The sequence below is a fragment of the Myripristis murdjan genome, chromosome 22, assembly GCF_902150065.1.
Source record: "Myripristis murdjan chromosome 22, fMyrMur1.1, whole genome shotgun sequence".
Taxonomy (NCBI): Eukaryota; Metazoa; Chordata; class Actinopteri; order Holocentriformes; family Holocentridae; genus Myripristis; species Myripristis murdjan.
The window spans coordinates 11,243,536-11,256,780 of record NC_044001.1 but is presented as its reverse complement, the minus strand read 5'-3'; the positions used below and the strand labels follow the sequence as shown (position 1 = coordinate 11,256,780).

The 13,245-nt window shown below is 40.8% G+C and overlaps 1 protein-coding gene and 2 gene segments (V, D, J or C); 1 reads left to right on the top strand and 2 right to left on the bottom strand.

Annotated features, from left to right (window-relative positions):
* Positions 1–1,622: 1,622 nt before the first annotated feature.
* LOC115354721 (receptor expression-enhancing protein 6) lies at positions 1,623–8,127 on the bottom strand. Its single transcript, XM_030045208.1, has 6 exons — positions 7,994–8,127; positions 7,764–7,899; positions 4,078–4,171; positions 3,637–3,775; positions 2,721–2,889; positions 1,623–2,427 (listed from the first exon to the last, which is right to left on the bottom strand). The coding sequence occupies exons 2-6, from the start codon at positions 7,879–7,881 to the stop codon at positions 2,390–2,392; spliced, it is 558 nt and encodes a 185-aa protein (XP_029901068.1). The 5' UTR covers positions 7,882–7,899; positions 7,994–8,127; the 3' UTR covers positions 1,623–2,389.
* A 964-nt stretch (positions 8,128–9,091) lies between these two features.
* LOC115354127 (Ig kappa chain V region 3381-like) lies at positions 9,092–9,775 on the top strand. The segment is given in 2 exon segments: positions 9,092–9,211; positions 9,365–9,775. Coding segments are annotated over 2 exon segments (360 nt in total).
* Positions 9,776–10,250: 475 nt separating this feature from the next.
* LOC115354493 (immunoglobulin lambda constant 6-like) lies at positions 10,251–11,930 on the bottom strand. The segment is given in 3 exon segments: positions 10,251–10,694; positions 11,662–11,737; positions 11,913–11,930. Coding segments are annotated over 3 exon segments (417 nt in total).
* Between the last annotated feature and the right edge of the window lie 1,315 nt (positions 11,931–13,245).

Sequence of the window (13,245 nt, the reverse complement as noted above, 5' to 3'; positions counted from 1 at the left end):
CAGCCCTGTGGGCGCAAGAAAGCACTCTACAATTTAGGAGGAGGGAGATCACAAAGGGTGCAAGATCGATAAACCAGAGTCTGAAATTATGTGCAAAAGAATCCACATCTCATATCCAGTGAAGTCAGTAAATTTCGTTCATCTCGGCTAATTTCACGAATTAAGCCTCTCGTGTTAGTGAGCCCAACCCTGCTGAAAAAAGGGCCTGTAGCCAAGTCAGACCAGGCCTCGTTTGAGCTGTGTTTGTCTGTACGTGACGGACTCACTGTATGACTCACCAACCAACCGGGCAGGCAGGTTTGCTTTTGTCTCCCTCTGTCGGCGAGTCGGGGAATTACAGGATTACAAACTGCACTGGTAGTCAAGCAGACAGCGTGATTAGAAACAGCTTTGATTGTTTTTGACGTGGAAATAATAACCAGAAAGCCCAAGGTCAGCCGAATAAAGTAGGTCTGGCCAGAAGAAAAAGCATTATGCAAGCCCAGACAGCTGCTTAGTCAGACTAGAAGTGAATTTGTCAGAATTGTGAAGTTGAATCCGAGTTAAAGCCTTATGATGGATCAAGAGGCTCCATGCAAAAGCTAAAAAATGGCTAAAACTCCCTGCATATATCAAACATATCACTCCATATCACTCCTTTTCCCTGTTTCCCTAAGGCCTTCCTGAGAGAGAGGGAAAGAGAGAGAGGAAGCGAGAGAGAGAGAGAGATAGAGCAACATAATAATTGGTTTCTGTGTCCCATTTTTGTTAAATCAATACGCCTCCACTTCCACCAGCCAGCGGCCAAGGGGATATGAGAGACGGATCTTCACAGCGACCATTTCCAGATGGGTGCCCTCCTCTGCCCGTGGCAGTGCGTGGCCGCTGGCCCGTCTCTGTCCACCATTTTCCCATGCATTACATCCAGTGCACAGATACAAAGGGGGCCCCATTCAGAGCCCATCAAGCGTAAACCCAGGGCCAAACACAAATTATAGCATGGGCTGTTAGGCTGTCTGAATATCAGTAAGTGCACTTCAAGGTAACAGGTCAAAAGCCTGAGTATATGTCTGGGATTGGAGAAATTGTACGCTACTTGACATTATTTCCCTTATACTGCGTCCTCTTGATTTATTTCTCCTCAAATGATATCGTATAAACCCTTTTTTGCTATGTAAAAGTCTAAATATCACTATTGTACATGTGATTTTTCATTCATACTCAACTGCCCTAAGAGATTCCTTCATTAAGAATACAAAGTGAAATATTAAGAAAATGTTTTAAAATGAACAGTATGCAAATATTTAATGAAGTAAGGTTTTGATTCTTTCAGTTAACTGGATGTATAACAATTTGATGAGCTTCTGAGACTTTTCATATTGTTCAAAAGCTATTTGGGCATCATATGCAATTACTGTAAAGTACATAAAGATGAACAGCTAGGTGCTGCAAAAGTAATTGAACCAATGTTAGCAGTACAATCGACCTAGAATAAAAAGTTTCTCCAGTATAATTCAGACCAAATGAAATCCCATTTCAAACTTTGTGACAAATGACCCTGCTGGGAGGGTGGTCTGCAGTTGGGGTAACAGGTGCAGCAACAAATAATGTGAAACACCAAATTAACACATAAAATACAGACATTCAGGTAACTAAGATTCCAGTTTTATTACTTCCATCATTATGAGAAAAAGTAAGACATAAGGCAGCCACCTTCCAGTTAAAGTCATAAAATAGGAAGTTTCCCACAGTGTCAAACAAATTTGAAATATTTGGCACGAGTTCACATAATACACAGAATAAAGCACCAAGTGTGAAAAGCTTAACCACAGATAAAAGCTGCAGTTGTGATTAACAACACAATGAGATTATGTTGTTAACTGAAGTTTTAAGGCGACCCACTTTTTTACCTTAATGCTATAATTCCAAAATATTTATCCTAAACAGATAAATTAGAAACGTACCTGAATAATTTTGACTATTCCTCCACCCACTACTTCATCTCCGGTGTTAGTTAAAAGTGATAATTTTTGCCACCAACAGAATTTTTTTCACCTGCTTTGTCGAATTAGTGCAGATGAAGAAGAGAAGTGAGCAGGAAAGAGGAAAAATCAGAGGCTGCTGACATGGCAGATAACATGGCTCAGTTCAGAGTTGACATAGTCATAAAGATGAGATTAGATTGCAGATCACAGCACAAAAATACAAACAAACAACAAAAAGGCATTTATTCACGGGCAGGAGTGTGAAGTTCCTGTTCACCACTTGATGGAGTCCATCATCATCCTTCGTCACAGGAGGGAAAACAAAAGCCAGACACACACACGCACTCACACAAACATATGCTCATTCACTCATCCACGCACCAACCTACACCCACACGTGCATGCACACTGCCTTCATTACACCATCACTGTTTTTTGTCATGGCCGAGAGCAATATGAGCAGCTGATGGAGAAAGAAAACAAACAGAGAATACAGTTATATTCACACGCAGCAAAAATGTGTTTGAAAAAGTTTTTGTTAATCAAAGACAAAATGCACAAGACTTTCACAGGAGTACTGTGAAACTGTGTTCAGACCCAATGTGACGTGTGCTTCCACGTAATGGACTTGTGCAAATATGGCCACGAATTTTTCACTCAAGTTGAAAAAAAATTACTGATACAACTGACATGAATTTCCATGTCGCCGCCACAAATTCGTGTCTGTTCGCATGCACACTTAAGTAGGTGTCTCACCCTCTTTAGTGACATTCTCTGCCACACTCTTCGCCTTGGAACTCAGGTCATCAACAACACTTTCCATGGCAGCCTGGTGTTTCAAGAAAAAGGGCCGTATGACACGACTATACAGAATTTGGGAGCCATTCCATGAGACCGGAGCCATACACCAGATCAAGAACAGGCACTGAGGAGAGAGAGGAGAACAGCTCTGTCAGACCTACAGTTTCAACAGAGGGAACAGTAGCATAGAAGTGTTCAACATTCTTAAAAAAAAAAAGGTAGAACAGAAAGTTTTTACTTGCCAGACCACTGTACAGCATGTATTTATTGTGTTTATCCTGTTACTTTCTTTTCCTGAACATCTGCACATGTAAAAGGCTATTCAGAAATCCAAATAAGCTATGCATGGCCAAAAACCATGGCCAGGTTTCTCCAGCAGAAATCATGTTGTCTTAAACTCGATTTCTCTTAATGCCTTATTCTAACTATCAAAAACAATTTTCTCGTTTACATCATATTTAAGGAATTAGATAGCTGTAAGTACATGGCAAATAACCTGATTACTTAAGTACATATAAAAGGAATAAATGTAAAACTACATCTATCTTATTAACCTAACTCACAAAATGCAGCTTCATCAGAAAAAGGCATCTCAACCCTCTTAATTGTGATTGTGTGTATTTGTCTAAATTGTCATATTTGTCTAAATGAGATCCTGGCATCAGGTATGGAGTGAGCCCTCTGTCCAGAGAAAGCTGGACTAACCAGTGTTAGACATTTGACACCTTTGTGATCCCTGACTGGTCAAGTTGGCAAATATCAGTGGTGCTGTATGTAGCTTAATGACTGGATACTGAACTAGCAATTTGCAAAGCTGCTAAGTACAAAAAAAAACCCTACAGAAATCCTAAATTTAAAAAAGTCTAACTACCTTGCCAACATAGTAAAAGGGGAACCAGGAGAGGAAGATGTCAGAGAAGGACTCTGCAATGCTGAAGACTCCATAGACAACCCAGTAGGTCAGCCACTGTGTGTCGTCATCCTTCCTGTTGCTCTCAATGGCCTTGACTCTGAATAGACGGGAACACAGGTTAAATTCAGGAGGTTTAAGGTGAGCAATCAACAATACACCAAGATTAGAGCTAGCAACCATGGGACTGACTGCCATGGGACCATGGGACTGAGTGGGTACATTTATTAAGTGACACTAAAACATTTTACTTTCAACCCTTGCCCCTGAAAGCAAAAGCTGAAGGCAGAATTCAAGTAAACTTCAAAAGAGAAGGTAAAACGTCAGTCCACATTCAGCCTCTCGTTTTTTGTACATTCATATTTTATACATCTGTAAAAATAAGGTACACTTCATACATACGAGAAATAGGCTGGATAAATGAAGCCAATCAGGTTACACAAGAGTGAAGCTCCATGTCCAAACAGAAGATACAATCCAGCCAGAGACACTGCACCTGGAGAGAAAAACAAAGAAGAGGAGCAGAACTGGCATGAGAGGAGGCGGCACAGGGAGGGCGGGGCACAGATCCCAGCTATCTGACAAACAGCGCTGATGTCAAGCTGTGTTAAATGTTGGATACACTCAGAGGAGTGTGTCCAAGAGCAGGATGTCACAGCAGAGCAAGAACAGGATAAGGAGGAGCACTGAACCAAAAATCAAACACTGACATTCAAATCTGTCAGGTGGAGGAGATGAGTTATAATATACAGGGAGCCTAAAAGCTACTAAGGTGGTGTGAAATACTCTAATCTGAAGACCTCAAGTGTGTGAAAAATTCCACATACCCGTTTAGGCTAACCCTGGAGATGGGCAAGTTTAAGGTCAACAAGAGACAGGGTTGGGCGATGTCAACCAAATTAGCACATGACAATGTCCACAGTAAAATCATGTGACGATCATAGTGAAACCTTCCTTCAAACTGTATTTATTTATTCAAGTTTCCTGCCAAAAACAAATTTTTACAAGACCACTTTCGAACACATCATGATAATGTAATATTTTACATTTGCCCAATACTAATTTTTACAGAACAGAGCTTGAACACACCATAATATAACTCCAACCTCAGCTGGAGGTCAGTCCTGACTTGTAGACCGACTCAGTTAAGCTTCAGTCTTACTGTGTTGGTGGTTGCTTTGTGTGTCATCAACAACAGATATTATTGCTGGTGTGACCAGGGCAAACACCACAGAAACATTTCAGAATCATATTTTGGGCCTCACGCCTCAGTGAATTATGGTGACAGCCAATGATTACTAACTAACAGCAAGAGAGGAGACACTCAGTTGTAGCCAGCAGCCCCTGTAGGGAAAACACTGCTTGTTGCTGCTATTGAAGTGCAGTTGTTTCAATTTGTCATTTTCTAAGTGATAGGCAAATGATAAGAATGATTCCAAATTCCCCTTTCTCCAGAAAGTGTGTGTCCCACTGGAGATGTTTGTCCATCCCAAATGCATTTTTTTTCCATCCCTGGGACAACGATGATAGAGGGCTCAGATGTCAATGGCTGTCAGCCATTGGCGATGGAAGATGATAACATCAATTTGCCCACCCTGAGAGAATGACGGGTCACCTTTCAGGTTGCTGTCGATATAAACTATAACCATTCAAATTGTTGCACAGCTTAAAAAGTAATGCAAAATCTATCAAATCGCATTTTAAGAGCCTAAAGTGAAACACCAAGTTAAACAGGTATCCAAAGCTCTGACTTTGGCATTGTTCTAACCACTTAATATTCTTTACATCTCATTTGGGCAACTCATATTCAAATCTCCTTTCAGGTCCCAGTCTGTGCATCGCTCTGTAATGGAGACAGAACTGGTCAAACTGGTTAAAACAAACTGACACGACACAGATGAGAGAACTGTTGACAAAACCTGACACTGAAGCCTGCACAGCAGTGTTTGCATAGGGAAATTATCGCCTGAGGCTTTTCGTTTTTTACTGCTGAGTTTTTAACAGCAGGTTCACAACCAAAGCTCTTTGTATCACTGTAACTACCAAACCTCAACTGAAAAACAGCTTGGACCATCAGTCCTACCCTGCAAGTAAGCAGCTTCTGAGATGCTCAAAAAAGATGAGATTTTACAGCCTTAAAATAAAAACAGAAAAACAAAACAAGGATAGAAAAACAAAAATAAGGGCACAGAGGTTATCGTCCTTGCTACAGCAGTTGTGTAACCATGTCAAGCATGACTCACGTTGTACTTCACAGTAATTCTAACTCAGTTCAACACCTAATTCTGCCTGAAACATCAAATCATCACAAAACCCATTGTTAGAGTTACAGCAGGTGTGGGAGAAATGTTGCTTTTAAAAACATGAAGCTGACAAACAACCAAAGCCTAGTGCTGTATCTATATCTCAGTCAGCATATACTCTTGACACTTGTGTGTAACAAGTGTAACAAGAGTCAGCGTTAATTTGAGGTTACTCGCCACAGACACCATTTTGTGACAGTGTTTTGAGCAAATACCTTGGAATACAGAAAAGTACGACACAACATTACAAAGACCCAAACCAAAGTCCTTCTGCGTCTGCAATACACAGTGTCTCTTTGTAATTAGCACAGACCCTCAATGTAGTCGGAGAGTCGGAAGACAGCCTGTTGCCCTTCCTCGCGCAAGCTGTTGGCCTTAACTTTGGGAGAGTGACTCCTCTTCCTTCCACATATTAAGTGACAAAACAGTCCTTACATTACACTGCAGTCATCAGACCGAGTTCTTTAAGACTGTCCTGGCAAAAGCCCAGGTAATGGTATAATCTGACTGCTCCCTCTGGTTTGCCCTTCTGCAAAAACACAGAGGTAGAGATGAGTCAAATATCATTTATACTCAGTATTTTTTTCGAAGTGTCAGATTGGCGACATTTGTTTCTAGGACAGCACAATGACTAACAGAAAGTTCAGACAAGCAAAGTAAAGTACTTAAAAGTCAAATCAGACAACTTTTCTCTAACTGACAATGTTTCTTTTTCTTCACAACTGACTATCTCTTACTCTGAGACACTTCAGCAGGGTTGACGTTTACTTAAAACTTGAGAAGTCCTCAGGCTGAGGGGCAAAGTCTTCAATTAATCTACTATCCTAAATGTAGTGCAGCAAATACCACCACACGCTAAAAAGTAAGGACTTTTTTTTTTTTTTATGGCAAATTGGAGAATTCTTTTGTGACCCAGATCTGATGTAGGCCAGCTTGCCACACAGTACACAGACAATGCCACTTCCTCTGCGACCTTGAAACGAGATGTTCACATCAACATCAGAGTTGGGGTGCAAACCAAGTGATGCATGTGAACACAGAGCAGTATGGATCAATACTGGTCTGAGGACAATGGGTTTCACTGAAGGTCACCCTGGACAACATGTTATCCTGTTTGCGTGGCAATCGTACAAGAAAATATAGAGAGACAGATTAAATTAGATTCAGCAACAAGGGGAGTGTAAAAACACATCTCTCCAAAACAACTTGCCAACAGTTGACTGGACAAGCAGTCACCCTAGGATCTTCCTCTATCTCAGCTTTACACCGGGTATTTCAGGACTTGTTAAAAATACCCCTGGGGGCCAGCTGTTGACAAGGGGGGAAATAGAAACAGTTAAATCCCAAGCAATATTTTGATATGGGTCTGTGTGTAAGGCCAAATCACCAAGTCACTCCAATCTTGGAGCACAGAGGTCTGAGGTTTGTGGACTTTAGCATTCAAATCTGACAAGGATAATAAAATGAGTCAGGAAATCTGACAGGAACTGAAAGCTATCCACTGGATACTCATGCAACAGTTAACAAGCTGTGACCAAAACCACACGCCATTTGCAGTTAGCTGTGACGGCTTATCAACCGAGCTTGTGTGTAAACGAAGCCATTGAAGTAAACTAACTTTAGATTTAGATAATATGCTGAGCCAGGGTGCAGAAACCTTACGTAACCCGGGTCAAACACAATAGCCTGTTGAGTGAACTGTTATTTACTGCTTTTCTAAATATCTTCATTGATGTGTAGGCCTACTAGTTTCTCTTTCTTTTGGACGGTTAACCGTTAACCTACCCAAGGCGATATATTCTCTCTTCGCTCCCGTTTTTTCCTCCAGCACTGCCAACTGGTCTGACAGTACGGACTTCTCATAGAGCAGAGACACACAGCGGTTCTTCATGTCAGCCAGCATTTTCGGGCCTTTCTGAGTCTGCGGACGACCAGAGAACACAGAGTGCAAACTAGATGTAATAAGTGCCGATGTTTGAACAATTTATATTCATCCAGGAGGCGATTTTACTAACCTTTATTTGACAGTTTGCCCGAAAAAAAAGAAAAACTTGCTGCTGGCAGTTGGCTCCCAGGACTTGTTGTGGGAGTGGGAGGGGCTTACGAGATGCCAGTCGGTGGACCAATCAGAGCGCTCCGCTGCTTACCGTTCCAGCAGCACGTGATAAAAACGGATTGTTCATTTGGACTCAACAGATAAGAGATAAACACTGCGACTGTGCGCGAGGGCCCTTTTAATAATGGGACATCTGTATATTGAAGTACTTTTTTTTTTTTTTTGCAGCGGATTAATCAGGCCCTGTCACATGCGTTCTTTATTGGTAGCCCAGCCTGTGCCTGTGATAATGCTAAATAATAAACAATCGTGATAAAGTATGACCTCCATTAGGTGATTATTAAAACGCACACGACCAGAATAAACAAGAAATCTATCAGCTACAGAGAATGATCAATCTATGCTCCATTCTACACCCACATAAAACTTGCACTGCTTAGGCAACCATCATGCACAGTCTTCTGCTACTGTAATTTAGGTCAGTAACATGATTACAGGTGTCAGTGGAAAAACGCGAGTAGTTTTAAGCTTAATTTAAAACAAAAAAAAAAAAAAAAAAAGAGGAAGAAGATGGGCTCTCAGAAGGTAGGTCGGTTTACCCTGCATTTCATCTACCTTGGCCTCTCCCCAAAGAAAATCAAATTTCTTTATCTGTTTGACCTGACCTGAAATGACCTGAAAAACTTAACTGATGTGCAAAAATAAGTAAAGGATCCAAAATCAATAAAATTCTAGTTTCAATCGTCTCAGTGTGGAAGTCTTATGAAAACATTTTGCCACAAGGGGACGCCCTGCACCAATATATGAGCACAAGACAGACAGGAGTAAAAGGGGAAAAAGGAAAGCTAATTGAGCACCAAAGAGAACCAGAGAAACTTAAGGCCACAACGTCAAATGTTTGGAGACAGAAAAGGTTTTGAATGTCCAGATGAATCTCATGAAGGAATTAGTTCTCAGCGTATCTCACCTCTCCACTCTCAGTTTCACAAGAACAGATGTGTGTTTGCCTATTAAGCATGTATTTTACGTATCTGTTATGCGTCAGTGCTCAGCAGAGTTTAAATGCTCACTGTAGGTCTCAGTGAATCTGAACTGTTTTCATGCACTCACACCTAAAACTGCATCAGGATGATGTTGCCAGTAGCTCTGCTTGTCATGTTGGGTTTCCTGAGTCAGGGTGAGTTTTTTAAAATAATTATCTAATGTTAATCTGATATTTTTACATGGATAGCTTTTGAGTTCCCTCGTCTGATGTAATCTGAACTGCTGCTCTGTGTTGTTGGTTTTGAAATATTTGTTGTCAAGACTCGTACTTCATTTCTTATTTCAGAGTCTTCTGCCAACAAATTTCTGACTCAGCCTGACAAATCCAAGTCTGTGAGTCTTGGAGGGACTGTGTCCATCAGCGCGACAGGGAGTTCAGATATCAGTGATGATCTCAGCTGGTACCTTCAGAAACCCGGACAGGCTGCCAAACTTCTGATATACCAAGCATCAACTCTAAACTCAGGAACTCCATCCAGATTCAGAGGCAGTAGATCTGGTTCCAGCTACACCTTAACCATCAGTGGTGTTGAGGCTGAAGATGCTGGAGATTACTACTGTCTTGGCTATCATGTGGGCTACGCAACCACACGGTGATTTAGAGTCGTACAAAAACCTCCCTCAGTTTGTGTGCATTGAAAACGGCCTGCTGCAGGTGCTGAGTCTGAGGGAAGAGACTGTGATGTGGAGAACTGGTCCACTGAACACAGCACTCTGGCCCTGGCACACAAGTGTTGTCAAGCATGAACACACACTGACTCTACATGATACTGAAACACACTTTTGAACATGTAGCTGGAACATCCCCTGTAAAACTAAACTTCTCATGAAAGCACTGGTGATGTTTGACCATCTTAGACTCCAGAGGCAGATGTTGAACAGGTTTTGTGCTAATATTTCATAGTATCTGAAAGGTTTCCATTCAAAATTCCATAAATGTGTTTAAACAACTACATTCGTCACTAAATATGCAATTCAACAAGAATGCTGACTTGAACGTTGAAGGAAAATAAGGTGTGTAACAGAAGATACGATACTGGAACTTTTGTAAATATGGATGTATTATAAGGACACACACAGACACAGACTCATTATAATCCACTCTTTTATTTTCATTGTTGTTATCCTGTGACAAATATTTTATGAAAGCAAACATGTCAAATACAGCTCAGAAAAATGATGACATTGATGTATTTTTGTTTGAATGTAAATAAGTGACATTCACACACTGAAGCTGAGTGAAGTCAGTTGAAGCAAAGAAGCAGCATTTGGATAAGAAGCGTTGCTGAAGCTCTACTGGGAGCAGTGGTCAGGGTCCAGGGTTTGAGTGACAGGGCTCTGGCCATCCAGACTGGCCTCACAGCTCACAGAGCCCGCCTTCCTCCACTGGTCTGCAGAGAGGCTCAGGGTGCTGCTCCAGCTGTAGTGGCTGTCCCTCCCCAGGACCTCCAGGCTGTTTGACACCCCTGAGGAGCTGCTGCTGCCCCCCACCTTCCAGCCCAGCCTCCAGGCTGAGGGGGAGCCCCCGTTGGCCAGACACAGCAGTGTGGCTTTGCCCTGCTGCAGCTCCCCTCTGGAGGGGGGGAGGACGGTCAGGCTGGGCCGCACCACACCCACTGGAGGAGAGACATAGAGAGGAGAGGTGGAGAGGAGAGGGAGAGACCAGTGGCTCCCAAATTGGGAGGGAGGGCACGGAAACAACAAATGGTACAGCTGCTTATCATTTTGGAAATTAAAACATTGCAGTTTGTTTTACAGTTTCACTCACTGCAACTGCATTTAGAGAAAAACTGAAAGGATTTGAATGTAAATATAATCAAGTAAATTAATCAAATGTTAATAATGACATCAACACATCGGTTTTAAGTCAGCCACTCCATTAACTGATCCCTGCATTAACTGTGTGAAAATATATATAAAATAAAGGGAATTAGTTGCTGATTATGAAAATGTAGACACAATCAAGGGAATAAGCTGATGATTATTATTAATATTATAAAGTCATTTGTTTGAAAACATCTGCCAATCCAAACTCTTCCCTGCAAATACAAGAAGTGAAATAATTATCGGTTAATGCAGTTAAAAGTTTCATCTCTGTCTCTTTCACTTCCTTCTCACCACATGTACAATTAATGAAACGTGACAATATATCAGAGGCTCTAACAGACTGAAATAATGTTTAATGTGATTGATCAATTTTAAAGACATCCATAAAACTATTAATTGTAAAGATTGCTTTAATATTGATATTGAAGTAAACCGAAGAAACCTCATTTGAACTGATTAAAACTGTAATTAGCTGGAAATACTTAGAAACAATCCCATGATAAATAGTATATTTGAAAATGGACAATTTTTTTTTGAACGTTTAAGTTTCTCTAAATGGACATGAAGACATTTTTTCTGACTCTAACCTCACATTTCAGTGAAAACAGCACACACGCAAATCTTCAAAAAATAGATAATTATGTAACTATTATGAATGATAATGAGCAAAAAGTGAAATCATCTTTATCTTTCCATTTTCATAAACAATTTGTTTAAAATCGATGTAGCATATTTGTAGAAATATCAGGTACTTACAGTCAATGACGAGTTTGGTTCCTCCACCAAAAGTCCACCACAGTGATACAAAGTCATTAAGAGGCCGTACAAAAACCTCCCGCACATGAAACAATAATCTGTCCAACTAAAAACTCTGCTTTCCCACAACAAAACTGCAAAATTGAATCATAGAAACATGAATGTTGATTGATACTTTTTGAAATTATGTGATGAAGCAAGAAAATTCAATACAATTTGCTTCAATTTTGTATGAATTACAGAGAAATTACAGTGAAGGTTTTCCCCATGAAAACTTTTTAATCACAGTTTTTAATCAGTTATAACAATAAGTACATTAATTACTTGATGCCAAAAACATATAAAAATGTTTGAAAAAAAAAAAAAATCTATTGAAACACCTTCATAATCATGTTTGAAAAATATGCCCATGTAAACCAACCACAGATGAAAAGGCATATCATACAAACCACACAGTGAAAACCACTTTAATCCAGAGCAGTAAATAGCAATTTCCAAATATTCCTGAAACAAGAATTTTTATAATCCCACAGGTGTATAGATGGTGTGTATCCAAGCAGTATTTCCAGCTGATTTTGTGTCCCACATTACCTTCAGTCTGTGGAGAGCAGACAGATGATTTCCATAGAGAGGAGGCTTTGCATGGTCAGCTGATCCTCCAGTGAACTGAGAAGGTTTATAGTCGTGTGAGTTCAACACTGTAGGACTCACATGTGTCACTCAACACAGCACAAAGCACAAGCAGCATGACTCTCATCAGCATCTTCATCTGGACGCTGGTCTGCTGCTGCTTCACAGGTTGATTCACTCAGCAAAATATCAGCCATGCTGGACTGTGTTTTCTGTCATTGGTTTGTGCTGATAAATGAAGCTTTTGTTTTTGTCTGCAGGATCCAGCAGTCAGGTGACTGTGACTCAGCCTCCAGTGGTGACATTTACTTCAGGATCCACTGTCACCCTGTCCTGTAGAATCAACACAGCAGTTTACAGATATGATCATGGAAATGAGACACTTTACTGGTATCAGCAGAAATCTGGAGAGGCTCCAAAGCTCTTAATAAAATGGGTGAAAACACTTATGTCAGGAACACCAGCTCGGTTCAGTGGCAGTGGAAGCAGGACTGACTTCACTTTGACCATCAGTGCAGTCCAGGCTGAAGATGCAGCAGTTTATTACTGTAAGAGTCACCACATTGGGGGAGTCTTCACACAGTGATTTAGAGCCGTACAAAAACCTCCCTCAGTCAGACTGCATAGACACTGACTTGTTAGAGCAGGAAGTGACTGCACTTGCTGAAGGGGAAGAGACTCTGACACAGACCACTGAACACAGAGCTGAGTCTGACCTGCAGCCTCATCAAGAATCACCAGTGTATAAACTAAATATGTTCAAAAATTAAAAATTCAGCTGTTGAGTTTAGTCAAGGGTTAAAGCTTCAAAACAAATTGATTAGAGCATCATCTTCTGATTTCCATCATCATGACAGACACAATTAGATTCATTTCAACTGGAAAACACACAGATGCACATGTGACAGGATAAATCACACACTGCAACAGTCCACTATTTTGGACGCTCGCATA

What these genes read in the sequence shown, in the direction of transcription:
- LOC115354721 (XM_030045208.1), bottom strand. Translation starts at nt 7,881, where the DNA reads ATGCTGGCTGACATGAAGAACCGCTGTGTGTCTCTGCTCTATGAGAAG. An exon ending in GAGAGAATATATCGCCTTGG is followed by an intron (nt 4,172 to 7,763) that starts GTAGGTTAACGG and finishes TTTTCTCTCCAG; the next exon opens with GTGCAGTGTCTCTGGCTGGA. An exon ending in CCTTTTACTATGTTGGCAAG is followed by an intron (nt 2,890 to 3,636) that starts GTAGTTAGACTT and finishes CTCTCTCCTCAG; the next exon opens with TGCCTGTTCTTGATCTGGTG.